This window comes from Quercus suber, unplaced genomic scaffold, assembly GCF_002906115.3.
Source record: "Quercus suber isolate HL8 unplaced genomic scaffold, Cork oak 2.0 scaffold_287, whole genome shotgun sequence".
NCBI classification, from domain to species: domain Eukaryota; kingdom Viridiplantae; phylum Streptophyta; class Magnoliopsida; order Fagales; family Fagaceae; genus Quercus; species Quercus suber.
Window position 1 is genome coordinate 717,422 of NW_027069743.1, and position 21,510 is coordinate 738,931.

Here is a 21,510-nt window from a genome sequence, read left to right on the forward strand (position 1 = left end):
AAATAATGAGCATATTTTAATATTTTGTAAGCAATTAAATTATAATAAATAAAGAAATAAATTTTATGCAAACAATAGTTCATAATAACATCAATTAAAATACTAATATCTTCTAAAAAAAATTAAAATACCAATAGCATGCAACTTAAAATTTCTTTTTCTAACGCAATGAAATTCCATCCAAATTTAAAAATACACACTCTAAAAAAGATACTAAAATCCAATGAGTTCTTTTTTTTTTCTCCTTTGTTTTTAGATAAAAGGATTAAGGGCTTTAGAGTTAGAATTTATCAATATAATCATCAAAATTGTTTTAATTACTCTATTCCTTAGATTTGTTTCTCATTGGCGCCTTATCACTTAATTGTATGTCCCTAACTACCGGTCTCCATGTCCCACTCCCACTGAGCTCAAGTTTCAAGTTTCAACTTCCAATCTCAATCTCATATTTCTCAGTTACCCATTTTAAGGTTGTCTCTCTTTCATCCATGGCCATGACCCACATCCTTAAACCAACCATTTCCATGTCCCCTTATTCACATTTCACTCACTCTACACACTCACCTTCATCTCCATTCAAAACCCACTCTAACTCACACTTGTTCACCACCATTATTCCTTCAAGAATTTACAGCCACCAATCCCCAACACCACCAACACTGTCCAGAAGATTGTTCCTTCCTTCAGTTTCTGGCATCTGGGACGCCATAACTGGAGGTAACAATGCTCGTGAAGCCATACTCGCCATTAGACGTGGAATGCTGCTCTTTAGGCAGGTATATATAAATGCTATGCGTCATGTACTAACACACTTTAGTTCTTAAAGTTTCTATCTATGTGTTTATGTACTTTTGGTTTATAAGTATTTTGGGTCTGTGTAATTTGGAATGTTTTGTTATTGTTAAGGGTGATGTTCTTGGTTCTGTAGCGGAATTCGATAAGGCAATTGAGTTGGACCCTCGTCAAAAGGCATGTAGGTTGTAGGGATTTTTTTTTTTTTTTTTTTTATAATGCATTTTTGTGATTTGGATTTGTATTATTTGTTGATTTGGATTAGATTGAATTGGTGATTGTTGTTTTCAGATCTTTGGCAAAGGGGATTATCACTGTACTATCTTGATAGGTACTAATTCTTTAGTGGTTCTAGTTACTTTGTGCCTGTGTTTGGTTGTTGAGAAAATTCAGGCAAAGAAATAACAAGTAGAAATTTAGAATTAAGAAAAAAACATGTTGTTTTTACTTACTTCTCAATAGGTTTGAAGAAGGGGCAGAGCAATTCCGGATAGATGTTGCGCAAAATCCAAATGACACGGAGGAGTCCATATGGTGCTTTCTTTGTGAAGCTCAATTATATGGAGTTATTGAAGCAAGGAAGCGATTTCTTGAGGTAATGTTCACTGTTAAAGAAGGAACACCATCACTGGCTTCACTGATATGTAATAGGATTACCTGAATTAGGCTATAGCCCACGTGTTGATTTTGATGACTTATCACCTGCTAAACAACTGATGGATATTTTTCTATGCATAAGACACGGTGCAATATATGTACATGTGTGTGTATCTGTGCAAAATTGATTAGGTGATCCATAACCTGACATAGTAAAGTAGGTTACATTATGATTTCATTTTTTGGGCTGAATAGGCTACATTCTGATTGAAGAATAAATTTCACTGCCTAATGGGTATCTGTAGGTAAAGGTCCTGGCAGCCGGAACAAAGTGACTTAATTGGAGTGGGTTTGATGTTTTTGTTCATTTTATAGTAGTAGAACTTCCAGGTGAATATGTGAACTGTGGAAAGATAAGTAAAATCCGTTTCATCACTTACTGAATGCAGGTTGGCATAGACCCACGACCAGTTATGCGGGAAGCTTATAACTTGTTCAAAATTGGTGGGGATCCTGAAAAGGTGTAATCTAATGCTTATGACTTAAAAATTATTGATTGTCTTTTGTTTCCTGATTTCTTTTTCATCTACCTAAGCATGTTTGGAACTTAAAACCTACCCAGTTAAGGTCTATATGGTTGTATATAATCTAAGAACTTCATCTGACTCAAATGTTGGTTTTGCTGCACAGCTTGTTGCTGCATTTTCTAATGGCCAGGGGAATGAGTACTTCTATGCTTCTTTGTATGCTGGGCTTTATTATGAATCTGAGGTTTGTTCTCAGCATTTAAACCTTTCTCATTATTTTATGCTTCAGTATTTCATTTAGGCAATTAATTATTAACATTCGTAGACATATCGAATGCATAGTTGGTCAATATAATTTGCGTATTCCCGCTTACATATATATATATATATAACTATAGATTGGGTATTCCTAGTTTTCAAGCTGATATTTGAGATTATGGTTCAACTAGTTGGATGTTGAGTCTCTATGCTTAATAGGGAAAAATATGGGTTTATGATGGGCTTTCTATAATGAAATTGGTTCTATGCTCAATAGCAAGAGAAATATGCCTTCAAATCCCCTTTGCTGGTTTAAAAGAGAAATCAAAAGGAAACAAGGCCAGATTGACTGATTAGTGTGTACTTTTCTTGATGATTGAAGTAAAATCATATACATGTCATTTGGTCCATTTTTTTGGAGGATGTTAGGATGTAAACAAAGTCCTCAGGTTTGTTCTGCAAACTTGTGGGAATGAATTCCTTTCTCCTTCAAAAGAAATACAAAGGAGCTCTGTTTCAAGTAGTGTAACTATTGCTATTAAATACTAAAGGGGTAGTTTTTATCACCTACATCCCTTCAGCCTCCCTCAGTAGCCTAAGTTAATTCATTTATCAGTTATGTCAGGTAGTCACCGTAAGGGAAGTTATCAATGAAAGTGAACTGTGTTGGCAAAGTTGAGGTTCCATGGAATTATTAATCTAGCACTCATTTTTTCATGAAGTAAAAAAATTAAAAAAAAAAAAAAAAGGAATTAGGAAAGGAGATTGGGGGCATTTTTTGCTGTCTTATATTAGCAATTCTTGGTGATAACTTGGAGTAAGGAATTGATCCCATTTTCATTTAGTAACAGGAATTTATTTTTCCATTCTCTCTAACCTTGGTGTTATGATGACCCATTGACATTACAATAAAAGAGTAAACTGAGTTATCATGTAGGGCACATGATTACTGATGAGCTTATTGACAACTTTTTACAAAACTTATACTGATGCTATCTTTTAATTGTGGGTGAATGCTTGGAAGGTCACTTTCTGATCTCATCTTAAGCTTAGTTACTTTTGTGGATATTTGACCACAGTTCAGCATTTTAATCTGTGTAGAAAAAGGCTGATGCGGCCAAGCTTCATGTACTTGCTGCATGCCAATCTCCTTACGGGCAGAGGTTTGAATTCAGAATATGAACATTTCTCAGTAATCCAACCATACACTTAGATGAATCTAATAGCATTTTTTTATTTCAGGTCTGATGATTATATGGCTTCACTTGCTAGGGTTCACTGTCTTTGTCGAAATTGGAGCTCCAACTAAAAAGTTTGCCTGATGCTTGAAGTTGTTTTCTTCAAAAGTTTGGTTGTTCTACTAACAAATATTTATCTTAAGGCTTTGTTGAGGTGAGTTTAGTTAGTGAAGCAGAACAATGAGCTCTGATACCAAAGTTAATGCAGCACAATATTGTCAAGAAAATTTATGAAAACAAATAGAACAAAAACTTAAAAAGAGAAGACAAACTTAGGATTCAGCACCAAGTGGGAGGTAAAAACAAACAAAAAAACAAAACAAAAATTAGAAATCAGCATTTAGAGTTACCCTGAATCAGTACCAAGCCATTGGAAAAGTTCCAACAATATTTTATTAGTCTAGTCAAGTATAATAATACTGAACCTTGGGGCGTTTAAATTTTAAATAGGATCCCCAAGATACATAAGTGACGTAAAGTAACTTTCTCACTTGTCTCCATTGTACTTCCCATTTTTAAAAGTTAAAAATTCCACATATTAGGTACCATTTATTGAGGGGAGTCTAAGCCCACACATGAGAGCAAGTGCTAGAATATTGATTGTATAAAGAAATTCAACATTTTCTAATAGTTAAGGTTTTAATAGTAGCAATAGTTTATTAAAAGCAAATAAAGGAAAATCCCTAAATTAAATAAGTTCTAACAAATATCAATTAGGCTCAACTGGCAGTGGGTCTCCATCGTCCAGCCAAATCGGAGGCTGCATCTGGTGTTTACACCAGTTAGGCATTAATACAATCCAAAAAAAAAAAAAACTGTATTAAAACATTTCCATTTCAAATTAGATTTCTTTTTCCTTCTTACATTGATTTGGAGTAGTATAGGATATAGATCCATGTAGCACTGGTCATATATATTGGGTCCATACAACTGTCTCCGGCAGGGTTTTCATCTTGTTAGCAGCCCGGCTGGGAAATTTTCATAGCAAAATCTGGTTTTCTTTCATTTATTTGAGTTTATGATAAAAAATATATAACTGTTCCTTGGCCTAGCGGTCATAGATACTTGACATTAGATTAGATAATTAATATTGTATTGTTCAAATATTTGTGTATGGTTAGCATATGGTTTTTAGAAATTTGCTTGCAATATAGGTGAAGAAACTTGCTGCACAAATTATTTGTGCCCCTACAACTTTGCTTTAAGACATACCTTTTTGTGCATGCGTGTGTATTGGGGGGTGTGGGGTGCGGGGGGTGGGGGGGATATAGACAGAGAAAGAGAGATTTTTAAGACATACCTTTTTGTGCATGCGTGTGTGTGGTGGGGGGATATAGACATAGAGAAAGATACAGATTTTGCAGGTGTAAACTAGTACTTGCTAATTAACAAATTCCAAGTTGCTCCTCTTCCAAAGTCTCTTTTATTCTTTGTGGTCTCCCTTCCAAGTGTTTCTTTCTTCTAACAAGGACAGGAACAACTAAGATGTAGCCCAAGTCAAGAAAAATCCAAACTTGCAAATAAGCAGGAAAATTGTTGATTTTCTAATTGGAGTTGGAGTTGGGTTTACATATCTTTTCAGAGTGGTTACTGGCTATGATTGTACTGCTGCTATATCTATTCTTAATTTAAAGTGCTTCATAGACTAGAGGATAATGACATAACTCAGCTTCAAAGACTAAAAGCAAGAGATACAAAAACTGTGAAATTAACTAAATACTCTTAGTTTTCTTTTTCTTTTTTTGCCTCCTTAACTCACAATATCCAGGCCATAGTATGTCCACAAGCATGAGCCTGGAAATTTGCCATTCCTAATTTGAGTACAAATTAAGATCCTTATTAGGGTTCTCTTCTTTACCAAGTTTTTCTTCTTTTTTTTCTCTGATGGGACTCTTCTTCACCAAGTTGTTATTTGCTTTCGGATGCAGCATCAACAAGCATGAAGCTGGTGTCTTTTCATTTTCTATGTACTACTGGTTATGGACAAGGGCAACAACTTACACTTGAAACTTGGGGTTTATGTAAATCAAATTTAGACCGAAAGAGAAAGAGTACCTTGCACCAAAATATTAGTGAAAGACTTGAGTTAAACTTTACATGTGGAGTTGAATCTTGACAGAAAAACTGAGTGTGACACACTGAGTCTGTGATTCGTGCCCGCTTAAGTCACAATTGACAATGACTTACAATCACTTATCTTGTGACCTTGTCGTATTCTCTAATATGCCGCATGCTCTTCTTTATTGATATTAAAGCATCATTTTGAGGATTATACCTTTGTTCCAATACCAAAGGATACATTGTATAAAGGAAATGGTGTAAATAGTGACTTTTAGTTTGGTAGGTCATGGTTCTTTCAAATTTTGTTTTATACGCCATACGTTGAATACTTTTCAAGTTTATCAAAATGATGAATTAAGCTAAAAACCTGAGGCCTGAGGGAGCTTGAGCAAATAACAGCCTCAGTAGGCGGAATAATAGTCTCTCTTTGGTCGTTCGGTTCAGTTCTCTTTTTTTTTTTTTTTTTTTTTTTACAAGATAGAAATTTTACTAACCTAATTTAACTGTATACGTGTGTAAAACTCCTTGAACACTAGTCTTTACGCCCACCCCATAAGAACTTTTTACTTGTAGAGCGACCATCAAGCTAAAGATGTGTTATGGTGTTTATTTATTTATTTATTTTTATTTTTAAATATATCTGCACCTAGAAATCATTTACTTTCCAAAAAAGTTTGATGTGTCCGTGTCAGACACGCCATTATACTCCATATGCATTTCTTCGATATGTTGGGTGGAATTTTTTTAATTTTTTTAAAGTTCTTTGATTTTAGATATATTTTTAAATATTTTGATATATTATTACAGCTATTGTTTATTTTGAAAACATATAATATGTCTAGAATAATAAAATAACACAAAAATATTATTTTGGTCCATCCATTTTAGAGTCAAAGTCAATTTGATTTCTACATCTTGATAGTAGTTAATTTGATTTATATTATTTTTGCATTACAATCAATTTGGTCCCTACGGTTACCTCACTAATAAAAATATTTATACAGCAAATGGTGTGCACATTTGACACACTTAAGTTGATGATGAGCCATTTCATGTTATGTCCATATTAGACTATTAATTTCCGTGTTTTGCTCCTTTTGGACACGCACATTTTCTTCTTCTTCTTCTTCTTTTTTTTTTTTTTTTTTTTGGAGAAAGAAGCACATTTTCTTTCTTAAATTGCTTCTCTAATTTATATCCATCATTATCAAAGTCTATATACCATAAGAATTCAATGTTACCGTTATAATAATAACTTGCTTTATTTTTTTTTGTTTTTGATAGTAAGATAATAATAACTTGCTTTATTAAAAAAACAGTTTGGCTAAATTTCATGCCATATATATTAGAGTAAAATGAAAGGTTATAAACACGCAAACCTAAGCCACCTGTCCTAATTCGACGGTGTTTATTCAACAAAAGTTGGATAATCTAAGTGTTTATTTCACAAAGACCTAGATAATCTAGTCGTGTACGACAAGAAAATTGGATCTCAAGAATTTTTTATTATTATTATTATTCTGTTTTTAATTTGCTTATTTTGGGGTTAAGTGTTTTTTGTTTTGTTTTTTTTTTGGGTTTAGCTCACCGGTATTTTTTTAATTGAAATTTCTTTTTGATTTAACGAGAATTTGTCACATCATCCACTTTAAAATTTACTACTACTTGTCATTGTATATTTAAAGGAAAATGACATGTCTAATTAAAAAAGTACTAGAGGTAAATCAAATCTTTTTTTAAGAGAGTTTCAACCTATGGCGTCTCATCAGACTAAGTTATCAATTAGTTTTCGATGTAGGTAGGGACTGAACTTCAAATCTCTTATTTAACCATAAGAGATTTTACCAATTGAACTAACTAGAATATACTATTTTGGAGTTAAGTACAGAGTCACCAACTCAAAGTTGAAGTCAGATAACCGGTAATAATAAGCATACAATTAGAAAGTATAATTTTAGAAATATGGGTATCATTTCAAATGTTATTTCAGCATATTCTCAGTGCTTACTAATACTGCAATTTTAGACAGATGGGTATCACTGCAACACAAAGAATCACAAGTGCTATGTTAGCATATTCTCTCAGTGGTTAGCACAAAAAGAGTTGGATATTCTTTTAGTGATTCTGCTTTGGTATATGCCTTGCTCATGTCACAGTTGTGGCTTCCACGGGACCTAAGTGACACCCATTAACCACTTGACCTAATCACCCTCATATCCATTCCTATAAAATATGCTTTTTGATGGACCATTTCAAGGTTGGCCCATGTGCCAGCATAGATGGAAAAACCTTTAAGCTTACATAATAATTAATTAGTGTGATTAAAACTTCATTAGCAGAAGTGAAAATCAAATAAAACTTTGTTTACTAATTTGTGCCACATTGAAAAGCCCAACTTTTGGACAGATACACGTAACATTGTAAGGGTAATTCAGACATTCCACTTTGGAGCTAGAACCATGTATAAGTTGGAATCTTCATCAACAATATTACCACAAATTGTTTATTAATCCATTTAACTTGTCACACACACACACACACTATCAAAATTCAAAATCCACATAACATCTAAATAGGTTAAGTTTATTTTACCAAGAACTTGCTTAAAATGGGTTTATTCAGCACTTCTATTAACCTATAAAAACCATTACTTTGGACACTTGTCTCCATCATATGTAAGCAACATGGAAAACCCGTGTCACCGTATGTGACCAAAGCCATCTTAACTGTGTTTCAGGTCAGAACCTTTGTACTTTCGAAAAAACTATAAAAACCGCTACGTTGTCCTTCAAAACTTCTCTCTCGTTCTTCACAACCCAAACTCTCTCTCTCTTTCTTCACAACCAAACTCTCTCTCTTTCTGTGTGTGTTTTTTTCTTAATAATTGTGTCTCTTCCAAAAGCACATGCAAAAGGTGAAGAGTTTGTGTTTTCGTGAAAGAAAGTTGTTGATATGTCAACGGAGAGGCTTATTGCCAATGGTGTGGTACAGTCAGAGGGAGTTATGTCCAGGTCTCACTCAGCCAGGCAATGTGGTGAAGCTGTGTGGATCTTTGAGGAGTTGCCAAAGGCAACTATCTTGTCAGTTTCACGGCCTGAAACTGGGGATATAAGCCCCATGCTTTTGTCTTATACAATTGAGTTTCAGTACAAACAGGCAAGCACCAGCTCTATCTCTTTGGCTCTCTATCTATCTGGGTTTTTCTTCTTTAATGGATTTATGCTTTGTTTGCTGAGAAAATGTTGGAAAAGATAGAAAATTGGTAATGTTGTTTTGTGGTTTTTGTTGTTTTTGGGGGGTCTAACATGAGGAAAAGCTTGAGTTTTATTAAGTGTAGTTGTGTGAAGGCATTGATTGATTGTGGGGCTTTCTATGTTTCGTTTTTTATATTTGTATGTTATATATATGGCAACTTTGTATGTTTATATAAGTACGTATATAGCAACAAAAAAGAGATCAGTTGAATTGAAATTCTGGGTTGTGTGTAACTGCAAAACTGACAAACAATGATGAATTGGGAATCTGGCAATTTTTTTGGTTTATAATAGGACCATATTAGATTAATTGAGGCACTGCAAGTTTTGTTTTTCCTTTCTTTCTTTCTTTGGCTCTGCTATCGTTGTTGTAATGAGATGACTAAGATTTTGAATCCTTAGCGGCAAGAATGTGGTTTGTTATTGACCTTAAGAACTTGGGCGAAGTTTCCTTGAGGAGAATATTGCCCTTTAAAAATTTTCCAGGAGAAAAAAAAATGATAAATGCAATTTAAATGAAAATTTTCTGTTTGATTAATGTTGAAAGTGATGATTTTAATTGGAATTGGGGGTTAGTCATTATAGAATCATTTTATAAGTTACAAATAAAAGAAAAGGCCTAGTTTGGTTTATCTAGTGCAGTCTTTGGCCTTCTGGTTTGGATTTTTTTTTTTTGAAAAGTATTTATATTATTACGAAAATTCTCATGCAATCTTTGCTCCCTCTTAATGTTATCTTAAGCGAATTTTAAGTCTCATATTCATTTGAGCTATATGATTTGTTCAATATTGTATCATAAGATTATGCCCTGCTGCAAGATTTTTGCAATTAATGACTGCATTCGTATTGAACAGTTCAAGTGGAGTTTAGTGAAGAAGGCATCACAAGTTCTCTATTTACATTTTGCTTTGAAGAAACGTGCATTTATTGAGGATTTATATGGGAAACAAGAGCAGGTTGATTTATTATACATCACACATCCTTATCATTTTTTAACATTTCTTGATCAGTAGGCTTGCCCTTCATTTTTTGTTTTTTTCATTATTAACTCCTTATATTTGAAATTTGATCTTGCAATAAATGTAGATTTGCAGTAAGGGTTTAGTTTTGATGAGTTCCATTCTCTTTTATTGTGTACCTTTTTTTTGTCATGATTATCATTTAACTTCTGATTTTAACTTTTCATGAAAGGTTAGAGAATGGCTTCAAAGCTTAGGAATAATGGATCACACGGCAGTAGTGCAAGATGATGAGGAACCTGATGATGGAGCTGTTCCTTTGCATAATGAAGAAAGTGTTAGAAACAAGTGAATTTTAATCCTATATTGTCTGTTATGTTTAGTATTTCAAACCAAATATAAGCCCTTTCTATTATAGTTGTTGTTCTTGTCTCTTTTGGAGCCTAAAAAAGGAGGTTTCTGGGATTTTGGTTCATTATGCAGAAATGTTCCATCCCTTGCTGCTTTGCCAATAATTCGCCCAGCGCTAGGTGGGCAGCAGTCCATTTCAGACAGAGCAAAGGTTTCAATGGAGGGCTATCTGAATCATTTTCTGGGGAATATGGATATTGTGAATTCCCGAGAGGTGAGCACTTAATAATTTCTTTTCACTTGGATTATGATCTTTTTTAATGGTTGGATTAACTAATAACCAGTCATATTCACCTTTGAAGAAAAATTATTGGGGTTAGATGGTTTTTTATATCAATAAAAACAATGTATATTATATATTTTAGGTTCAGGTCTTTCCTACATTACACATCGCATATTTTACATGTGAATATGATTACTGGCTTTTATTTTTTTTATTTGACAGAAAGATGATTTCTTTAAATTCGCACTCCTTAGCTACTTTGCAAGGAATGTGGGTTGTGTATATCAATGTACCCTTTTCCAGGTTCTGGTTTGGTCATTTGACAGTTATGCCTGCTTCTACAGAAAGCCCAAAAAGCCATTCTTGATAAACTCTAGGAACATGGATTTGGCAAGACTTCTATTTAATTATTATTGGGAGTGGCGTGGGATGTGTGTGGAGGGGGATCTGGATTAGGCAACACTCTTTTTGAACTTGAAATAAAGGAAAAGAGTTTGACAACACTTAATTACTACTGAAATTATTGTTATTTGTCCATTGATGTTTCTTTACTGGCTGCTTATAGCATTTATCATGAGAAGTGCTTTTGGATTGTAGGTCTGCAAATTTTTGGAAGTCTCCAAGCTATCATTTTTACGGGAGTATGGTCCAAAGTTGAAAGAAGGTTATGTAATGGCGAAGCTTCCAGGGGTTGACTCAGATTTGGACTGTTGTAAGCATTGGTTTGGTTGGTGCCAACACAATTGGAAAAAGGTTTGCTTGCTGAACTTTTATCCTTGTGACCAATTTTTTTTTTTAGGGGGGGGGGGGGTGTTGGTGCGGGAGAGAGAGCTTGTGATGACAATTAAGATTATAGTTTTGTTGTAAGAATGCAGCGCCCGATGCACAGCCCTATCCCATATGTAATACAAACAATCCAGACTCGTTGGAATAAGTTGCTCAGCTGGAAAACTTTCATATAATGCATCTTAAATTTGGAATATACCAAATGCTCAAGACTATAGTTGTTTAGTCATCATTTTGATTTTTTGTTTTAGATGTGTCTGCATTCACTCTCCAGCTACAGCTAATAAGTTTGTTATTAGGTTTTATGGCAAATATAACTTAATAACACCAAATGTTGAAGATGACCTTATATTAGGTTTTTTGGGATCTTTATATGCTGGCTATATAAGAGTTCAATGAAAATTGTTAGACTAATGGTCAAATGATTAAATTCACTATTTTCTAATAATTTAAGCTTTAAAGATAAGTGGTAGTTTATCTATCAGAGCAAGTGATCTTGAGTTCATACCTTGTCTCCACACTACATCCTATTTAAAGTTAAAACTTCACTTGTTGGTCCACTTATTCGAGAGGAGTCTGGCCCACACTTGAGGGGGAGTTTTAAACTAATGGATAAATAATTAAATTCACCATTTCCTAATATCTTAAGATTTTGGGATAAGTAATAGTTTATCAAAAATATCTCACACTAAAGAATAATGGGAACGGGAACTGCACTAGGGATTGGAGAACAAATTATCATCCTGACCAAAGGCTACCATATAGTTTCCTCCTCATTGGATATATATACATGCTAACTAATCCAGCAGTCTCCCCTATTTAGTTGGTGAATGGTTCCTTTAGGTTTAGAATGGAAAATTTGGGCCATCAGCACCCTCTCATTTGATCTTTCAAATATTTTCTTTCCTCTACACATTGAAGCCTTAATTGCTTTCAAATAGCACACTTGGTTAATTTATATGCACAATGTACCAGTTCAATCATACATATCTTGATCTTAGCATCCAGTAATTAATTTGTTTACACCATTTGCCAAAAATGCAAAGAATTTTACAATGCAATAAAGCCCACTTAGAATAATATCAAATTTTGTTTCCTGCAACCTATGTCATTTCTGGTTACTTATTAAACTATAATTTAGATTATTATTCATGCTTTATCTGCATGCAGGTGTGGGCTATTTTAAAGCCTGGATTCCTGGCTTTGCTGGATGATCCTTTTGACACCAAACTCTTAGAGATAATTGTTTTTGATGTACTGCCAGCCTCCAGTGGAAATGTGAGAACCCAAGTACATTTAGCAAATCATGTAAAGGAACATAATCCTTTACGTTATTCATTTCAGGTGAGTGAGCTATTTTTATCTTTACTTTTCCAACCCTTAAAAACTCTAATTATGATGTTACTTTTGGGTTGATACAGTATTTGCTTCTGGTTGACTTCTTTTGAACATTTTTTTTTAGTCTAATGAAAAATGCTTTCTGATAGTTGTGGTAATCTATCTCTCAAGCAATTGAACTATGTGCTGCGACAAAATTAGATAGTATAAGAAATTGAACCAGTACAAGGCCAATTTCATATCTATAAGGTTGTGTGGTTTTGAATGTACATTATTTTTCTGATTGTTTTCTTGTAAATTAACTCTTTAGAAGTGTCATAAATAATATAGAAACATATTTTGTTGATAACAGTTAGTTTCAATTGACCTTAAAGAAATCGATTCTAATAAACATTTGGAATTATTGAAGGTTACTTGTGGAGGTCGGAGTACAAAGTTAAGAACCTCAAGCAGTGTTAAAGTTAAAGAATGGGTTACAGCAATCAATGATGCTGGTCTAAGGCCTCTAGAGGGTTGGTGTCATTTTCACCGTTATGTTTCCTTTGCTCCTCAAAGAGGCTTGACAGAAGATGGGAGCCAAGCTCAATGGTTCATAGATGGGCAAGCAGCCTTTGAAGCAATTGCTTCTTCAATAGAGAACGCAAAATCAGAGGTTTATTTTATTTTTCCTCTGTATTAACACAGAATTCATTCAATTCATTCCATTGTCTATTTCTTTATACAGAATTTAAAATTGTATGCAGATATTCATTACTGGCTGGTGGCTTTGCCCAGAACTGTATTTAAAACGCCCTTTCCCTTGTCATCCTTCCTCCCGGCTTGATGCATTACTAGAAGAAAAAGCTAAGAAAGGGGTTCAGGTGCAAACACAAATAATTCTTCCTTATTCTTGATAATGTACTATTTTTTATTGGGGTGTTCTTGATGTTTATGTCTACTTTTAGGACCTGGAAATATATATATATATATATATATATTTTTTTTTCTCCTAATACATATAATTTCGCTATTAGGACCTGGAAATATATATATATATATATATATATTTTTTTTTCTCCTAATACATATAATTTCGCTATAGTCTCATATAAAGCCAAAAAAATTTCTGGAACAAATTAGCATTGATTGTATCATGGTTCTCATAAATTTTAATAAATATAAACTAAATATTTATTAGGGTTTTAAATTATGCTGCAGTTATACAGTCAAATTGCAGACCCAGGCCATTTTATCATATTTGAAAAGCTGCATCTCAGGATGATGGAACTCATAGACAAGTGCTTGTGTGTGTGTGTGTGTGTGTAAATATTGTTCTTGAGAAAAGTACTTAAAAGTAGGATGAATTTTGTAAATGAAAGTGTTTTGGCATCAGTCAGTATCTGCTTTTGTTATGAAGGGATGATGGTTGGATGTAATCTTGTCTGGTCATTAATTTCATATTAGAGTTGATAACATTCAGTTGTTATGTGCATTTTAGGTTTCATTGCCATTTTACTATGTATAAATGGTATTAGAAAGAACTCTTTTTGTAGTCATCTATCCTCTCCTATTTAGTGCATTCATGTGTTATACACTGATTTTCTTCATTGACTAAGAGTTGCAAATGCTTGCAACCATGACTATTTTAGGTTCATCCTTGTTAGGATAATGGTTAAGTGATTAAATTTACCGTCTTCTAACAACTTTTGGGACAAGCAGTAGCTCATCATGGTATTAGAACAGGTGGTCCTAAGTTAGAATCCTATCTCCACTCTCTCCCATTTAAAAAGTTAAAAATCTCCAGTCTTAGGCCCCACTTACCAAGGGGTAGTTTGGACCCACGCATGAGGAGGAGTGTTAGAATAATGGTTACATGATTAAATTCACCCTTCTAATAGCTTAAGCTTTTGAGACAGATAGTTTATCACTTATGATTCAACTTTAAGCTGAACTTCAATGTTTGATATCTTTCTCTATTATTTTTATTATTTTTTTCAATTCATTCTATTTTCCCTTTTTTGTTATATCTTTATTATTTTTTCTTCCTAATTCTGTAATACATTCTGCCTATTTTGTGTATGTCTATTCAGATTTACATTCTTCTTTACAAGGAGGTACCTATTGCTTTAAAAATCAATAGTATGTACAGTAAGAAAAGGCTCCTCAACATTCATGAGAATGTGAGAGTACTGCGTTATCCAGACCATATCACCACTGGCGTTTATTATTGGTATGCTGTGAATGGATTGAACTCACTAAGCATTCTTATTGACATATATATTTCTTCCTATACCTAGCAATTAGAATTAGTTCAGTTTCTTGCTGATGCTCATAAAGTATTTCTGGTTACATACAGGTCACACCATGAGAAACTTGTTATTGTTGATTACCAGATTTGCTTTATTGGAGGATTAGATTTATGCTTTGGCCGTTATGACACAAATGAACACAAAGTAGGTGATTGCCCTCCTCTTATATGGCCTGGAAAGGACTACTATAACCCAAGGTATTTTATCTCTCTGATTACCTTTAAAATGATTCATAACATTTTATTGTAGAAGTTTTAATACTAATTATACTTAGGCCACATTTGGTACACTGAATGAGGATTACGACAGGAATAATAATCATTATTCTTGAGAATAAAATATGTTGTAATGAACTAACTAAACCCATTTTATGGTACAAATATTATGCAGTAGCTCTTTGTAGATTTTCTAAGTATCTTCACAATTGTGCCAGTGATATATTAAACTTTCAACATGACCTGTAATTTGTAAAGATTAGTGTCTTCTAAACTATGTTGGGACTAAGGTTTGGTTATTGTTATTGTTATTGTTACTGTAATGTTTTTTTTTTATTATTAAATAGTGAAGGGAGGAAATTTTCGTTGGCTAAAGTAATTAGAGAAATCCAATACTAAGAAGCTACAGATTTTGGTCAGTGATTTATAAGTTATTAATCATGTTCATTGCTCTTTTTGGGGTTTTTTTTTCTTTTTTTTTCTTTTTGGTGAGCGGGTGTAGAGAATCTGAACCAAATTCTTGGGAAGACACGATGAGAGATGAATTGGATCGTAAAAAATATCCTCGTATGCCATGGCATGATGTCCATTGTGCTCTTTGGGGACCACCAGGTCGTGATGTTGCTAGGCACTTTGTCCAGCGCTGGAACCATGCTAAGGTTAATCTTCTGCTATTTATTTATTTTTTTTTTTTTTTTTTTTGGGTATAAATGACATGGTAAAGCAATTATCCAGAGAAACAAAGCTCCAAATGAACAAACAATTCCACTACTCATGCCTCACCACCATATGGTCCTCCCTCATTACATGGGAAGTAGAAATATAGATATCAAACACAAGAACTCAGAAGAAAACCTGAAAGGCATCAAAAGGGAGGATTCTTTTACCTCACCTGTGCAAGATATTCCATTGCTTTTACCTCAGGAAGCTGATGGACTAGCAGCTTCTACTGTAGACTCAAAGTTATATGGCGTGGACATGAATCAGAATCTTCTTGATCAGCCAAAATTTGAACCATTGGTTCCAGATTCACAAACTAAAGGCTCTGTAGATGACCTTGACTCTATGCATCTTCAAAGTGAAATGGATTCAGATGTGGTGGCAGACTATAGCATGAGCACATCAGATGAGGGGTTGGAAAGTCCCAATGAAGGCGATCATGATGACTGTGTTGGTCCACGTACTGCATGCTACGTTCAGGTTAGCTTTGCCTTGTGGATTCTATGTAAAAGTGAATTTTCCTAGGAAGTAGGAGATCAGATTATTTTTCNCCCCCCCCCACATATATTTTTTTAATCTTTTATCTTTTTTCTTATTGAATAAATATGTTGGCTACAGGTTATCAGAAGTGTCAGCCAATGGTCTGCTGGAACAAGTCAACCTGAAGATAGCATTCATAGTGCTTATTGCTCTCTCATTGAGAAAGCAAAGCATTTTATCTACATTGAGGTAACAGAACCTTGTCTAATATTGAACACTTTTTTTTTTCTTTTTTTTTTTTCTTTTTTTTTTTAATTATGACTGAGTTAATAATGAATTGTATCTCCCATGATCCTACCTAAGATATAACACTTGGTCCTGCTTAAAATTTTAAGTTGCACACAGCATGTTGATATGGTAACTGGTGGAATATTGAGAAAAATGGTAGTCAGCGGAACCCTTTGATCATCTTTTACAGACAGCATTTGACAATCTTTACTGTTTCTTGCTTCCAGAATCAATTTTTCATATCAGGTCTTTCAGGAGATGAGATGATTCAAAACCGTGTCCTGGAAGCATTATACAAGCGTATTTTGAAAGCACACAAAGAACAGGAGTGTTTCAGGGTCATTGTTGTAATACCACTCTTACCTGGCTTCCAGGTACTTCTTCTTGGTTTTATTTCCCAAAATTTAATAATAAATTTAGATACTTAAGCCTTTTCTTCTGTCATGAATTTTCATTACAGGGGGGTCTGGATGATAGTGATGCAGCAACTGTTAGAGCTTTAATGCATTGGCAATATCGTACTATTTCAAGAGAAAAGCACTCAATACTGCATCATCTAAACGTTTTGCTTGGTTCTAAAACCCATGATTATATTTCTTTCTGTGGTCTTAGATCATATGGTAGACTTTTTGATGGTGGTCCAGTGGCCACAAGTCAGGTAATGTCTAGCATCACATGCCTCTATTTTATGAAGCCTTTTGTCTCCTGATCTTGCACATTGGCAATGCTACATGCACATATTATTTTTTTGAAAGGTTGCCACAGACCAACTGAGGCAAGATAACCTCTTTATGGGTTGAGGTTTTGTCTCATCCCAAAATTGCTCCTCTATACTCAACAAATGAGGCCTAGATTAATACTCAAATCAAGATTTTTTTTTTTCATTTTTCTTTTTCGAACAGTTATGGTTCCCACAAATATTTAGCTTGTTTTTCATTGCAGATTCTCATTCTTATGTAGGTTTATGTGCACAGCAAATTGATGATAATAGATGACCGCCTGGCCTTGATTGGATCGTCCAATATAAATGATAGGAGTTTGTTAGGATCAAGAGACTCTGAGGTATTATTTAGACTCAAGGACTACTTTTCTGATCATATAAAGTAGTACATATTTGGAATGTCTTTGCTAGAGTTATTCCTTGTTGACTTATGACAAGAATAAAGCCATTACTCTAGATACAGAAATTCCTGAGAGCTGTGATGCTTCATTCATCTGTTAACTCAAATCATTAAACAAAAATGCAAGTTTTTTTATTTTTATTTCTATTTTTTATTATTTTAAAATTTTAAAACAAAATAATAGATATAACTGTGGAAAAAAATAGTATTGGTGATATCCCTGGTTTTTTGTCAGAATAATATAGTAAAAGGATTTTTTTTTTTTTTTGAATTCTTTTTAGAGAAGGAATAGGTTTCTCCTAGCAATCTATCTGGTTTATTTTATATATAAGTAACTTTGTTTTGGATTATGCAGCTGATACCATTGCCTCATTTATTGGAAAAATTAGGGGGGTGGGGTGGGAAGATATCTTCTTCTTTGTATCTTCTTCTTTGTGCAGCATTAATTAAAAAAATGCTATCAGGAATATTGTTCTGTTAGATACAATTTGGAGAAAATAATACTTCAATAAACTCTAAAACAAGAAGTCAAGTCTCTTCAATTCTTTTATATGAAGGTGTCACTGTAATCCTTTGATTATTTTCTCATTTTCTCAGAAAGAAAAGGAAAGGACAATTTGACTCTAACATTGCTGTTTCAGATTGGGGTGGTTATTGAGGATAAAGAATTTCTTGATTCATCTATGAATGGAGAGCCTTGGCAGGCTGGAAAATTTTCATATAGTCTTCGGTGCTCTCTGTGGTCTGAGCACCTTGGTATCCCGGCTGGAGAGGTTAGTAACATTGACCACATATGACTGTTTCTACACTCCCTTGATTCCACAAAATTTTGTAGGCAATATTTGAAGGCCTACTTGTGGATAAAACTGAACTGGATTCTTTATTCTTTACACTATAACTCCATTATCATTTGTAGTTCATGCATATATTCATAATTCATCAATTAAATTGTGATGTTATATGGTGCACTCACACTATATGCTCTCTTTTTTCAGACCAGTCAAATCTGTGATCCTGTAGCAGACTCCACATACAAGGATCTGTGGCTAGCAACTGCAAAGGTGAGATTGCCCAGATTTTGGGAAAAAGATTCTGCTAGTTTCTTTGGGGTGTATGTTGTATTTTGTGTTGTATTTGTTACCATCCATTATTATATTAATGCTCTGATGTGCATGTATGAATTGTAATCATACTCACATACACGTGTGTGCAGGCAAAGACACACACATGTACAGTTTTACCTAAATCTTTTATTTGAAAATTTCTGGCAGAATTTGACCTTGACATGGTAGGAATTTTCATATTTTCTAAGGAGCAAAAGCCATTTTCTAGGTTGAATGACTACTTTACTCACCAAGCAACTCATGGAAGAAATTAGACTTCTAGCTATTACAGATTTACAGTGTAGTTTCTATTGCAAGATATGTTTCTTTTGTGCTATATGTACTGTAAGAAATCTTAACGTGGGACACTAGGCAGTCTCAATCATTGCTTTATGTTGCTTCTCATGCACCTAATGAACATGCTATAATATGTGACAGGAAAATACCATTATCTACCAAGATGTCTTTTCTTGCATTCCCAATGATCACATACATTCCAGGTAAGATGCAACCATGATTGCTCTTTCCTTTTTAGTGTACCCTCTGCTCTCTCATATGTTTATAACTTTATATAATTTTGCTATCAAACACAGGGCTGCTCTCAGGCAAAGCATGGCCCATTGGAAGGAGAAACTTGGCCATACCACTATTGATTTAGGAATAGCCCCTGAGAAGCTGGAATCCTATGAGAATGGAGAACTCAAGTTAACAGATCCATTGGAGAGATTGAAGTCTATTAGGGGATTTCTTGTTTCCTTCCCTTTAGATTTCATGTGTCAAGAAAACAACATGAAACCAGTATTCAATGAGAGTGAGTTTTATGCAGCTCCTCAAGTATTTCATTAAGTATAAGGGAGCAAACTCCAAGGGATTCCTCCCTGTAAGTACTTGGTGTATGTGGGGTGAGAGTACTACACACATTCAGAAGAATAATCAAGTGCTCAAAAAGCTCTAGAAACTTTCATTAGCAAAAAAAAAAATTACCTACCATTGTAGATAACTCCTTTATGGGATAGAAAACATGTATGCACTAACAGAAATCACTAACAGAAAATTGATGGCACTGATAAGATTTCTAGAAATGTGTCAGTGTCATGTAAAGTTACTCAAATGCCACATTGGCTATCTCTGTACAGCTACAACTACTAGTTGTAAAAAAAGAAAATGCACATACATTCTTTTTTCATTTATTGAAGAGTAAACATATTCTTTGTAAGATATTCAATCATATATAAGTTTTTTCATTTTTTTTATTATTCTATGTACTTGTGCTGGAGTTATCACTCTGCGAAATGATCCTTCAAACTTCTTTTTTATTTTATTTTATTTTATTTTTATGTGAACTTCAAACTTCCTTTAATACTGATGTGTTCTTGAATTTTATTGGTTAGTGCTCATAAGAAGACTGTCATTTTGGTTTGGTAAATGTTGGTAAGCTTTCTGTTTGTAATAGAACCTAAGTATAAGATATGGTTAAGAACTTAAGTAAAACTATATAACATTAAAGAAAATCTTCCTAAAACAACGACCCAATCATACTTTAGAATCAAGTATGATTGGATGGCTGTTAACCTTTTATACTAACTCGGGATTATTAACGAGGTTAAATTGTTAATTTGATTCTTCAAGGTAAGAACTTTTTTGTTGATGATCTCTCGGGCCCTCATGATTTGGGCTTACTCATAGTGTGGGCTTGTTGTCAATTTAACGTGGCTGGATACAAAAAAAAGGGGTCCAAACACACATTAACAGTATATACTCAAATTCTTTATTATTATTTTTTTATTCTAAAACTCTGTCCCTCCTATTCCCCATCTCTTTCTCCCTCTCTAGGACTGTAATTTGTCTGTATGTAAAAGTAAGATATTCAGAACACACACTTTGGTCTTCACAAAGGGAGTTACTTAAAAAGGCCCAACAAACCAAGCCGACCCCATTTTTAGGCCCAAGTCGATCAAATTGATCTCATGATATCCCCTGGATAAGACCCATATGTGTTATGAGATAAAACTCTCACAAGACCACCTCATAACATTTTTTTTGTTCTTTTAGATTATAAAGCCACATATACAGTACACCACACCAAAATACACCCAAAAAAAAAAAATTACAATATTTTTTACAAAGAGTTGAGTTGACAAATTTTTATTGATTCTCATATGAGCTAACCATTAACATCATTTTATGAATTAGTAATTACCACTACAACAAAATATGTTAAATTTTTTGTCTCTAGACTCTATCCAAAAGAAAGAGTAATGCACAAAAAAATTGACAACATTTTTCACTTGAGTTGACAAACTTTTATTAGATTTTATTTGAGCTCATTGTTAACATCTTTTTTCAAACTATTATTATCAATCAACCACATCAGTAAATGACAAAATTTTTGTAATTATAGACTTTCTTATAAAGAAAGAGTAGTACTCCTACGTATAAAAAAAAAATTAACCTTTTTCACACTAGTTTTTTTTTTTATAGGATTTTTCTCACAAGTTGAATTGACACTAACATTAGTTTTTTTTACCTACTAGTCTACTACTAACAATTTGTCCAATTGTTTTTTTTACCTACCTACTAGACTTTATCCTAAAGAAAGAGTAATGCACACAAAAATTGACAACATTTTTCACTTGAGTTGACAAACTTTTATTAGATTTTATTTCAGCTCATCGTTAACATCTTTTTTCAAACTATTATTATCAATCAACCACATCAGTAAATGACAAAATTTTTGTAATTATAGACTTTCTTCTAAAGAAAAAGTAGTAATACATACCAAAAAAAAAATTAACATTTTTCACACTAGTTTTTTTTTTTATAGGTTTTTTCTCACAAGTTGAATTGATAC

The 21,510-nt window shown here is 33.5% G+C and overlaps 2 protein-coding genes across 6 annotated transcripts; both read left to right on the forward strand.

The window, feature by feature from the left end:
* The first annotated feature begins 353 nt into the window (after positions 1–353).
* LOC136071127 (uncharacterized) lies at positions 354–9,683 on the forward strand. 3 transcript variants are annotated; one of them, XR_010632441.1, is made up of 9 exons: positions 354–776; positions 907–973; positions 1,084–1,123; positions 1,255–1,387; positions 1,839–1,910; positions 2,080–2,160; positions 3,276–3,337; positions 3,417–3,566; positions 9,582–9,683. XR_010632441.1 is itself a non-coding variant. In XM_065782042.1 (8 exons), exons 1-8 carry the CDS (start codon positions 369–371, stop codon positions 3,481–3,483), a joined length of 930 nt encoding a protein of 309 aa, XP_065638114.1. In that variant the 5' UTR covers positions 354–368; the 3' UTR covers positions 3,484–3,912. The 3 variants fall into 3 exon arrangements, 1 of the variants encoding a protein (XP_065638114.1); XR_010632440.1 differs by lacking the exon at positions 9,582–9,683 and adding an exon at positions 5,341–5,773; XM_065782042.1 differs by lacking the exon at positions 9,582–9,683 and having other exon boundaries at positions 3,417–3,912.
* LOC112029457 (phospholipase D zeta 2) lies at positions 8,062–19,939 on the forward strand. Of its 3 annotated transcripts, XM_024062142.2 has the most exons (20): positions 8,075–8,629; positions 9,582–9,683; positions 9,919–10,034; positions 10,170–10,311; positions 10,918–11,073; positions 12,277–12,450; positions 12,854–13,096; positions 13,188–13,304; positions 14,514–14,653; positions 14,780–14,929; positions 15,450–15,606; positions 15,683–16,147; positions 16,286–16,396; positions 16,663–16,809; positions 16,896–17,093; positions 17,396–17,497; positions 18,198–18,329; positions 18,552–18,617; positions 19,098–19,159; positions 19,253–19,939. In XM_024062142.2, exons 1-20 carry the CDS (start codon positions 8,426–8,428, stop codon positions 19,503–19,505), a joined length of 3,237 nt encoding a protein of 1,078 aa, XP_023917910.2. In that variant the 5' UTR covers positions 8,075–8,425; the 3' UTR covers positions 19,506–19,939. The 3 variants fall into 3 exon arrangements, with proteins under 3 accessions (XP_065638113.1, XP_023917910.2, XP_065638112.1); XM_065782040.1 differs by lacking the exon at positions 8,075–8,629 and having other exon boundaries at positions 9,588–9,683; positions 9,924–10,034; XM_065782041.1 differs by lacking the exons at positions 18,552–18,617; positions 19,098–19,159; positions 19,253–19,939 and having other exon boundaries at positions 8,062–8,629; positions 18,154–18,257.
* Positions 19,940–21,510: the final 1,571 nt, after the last annotated feature.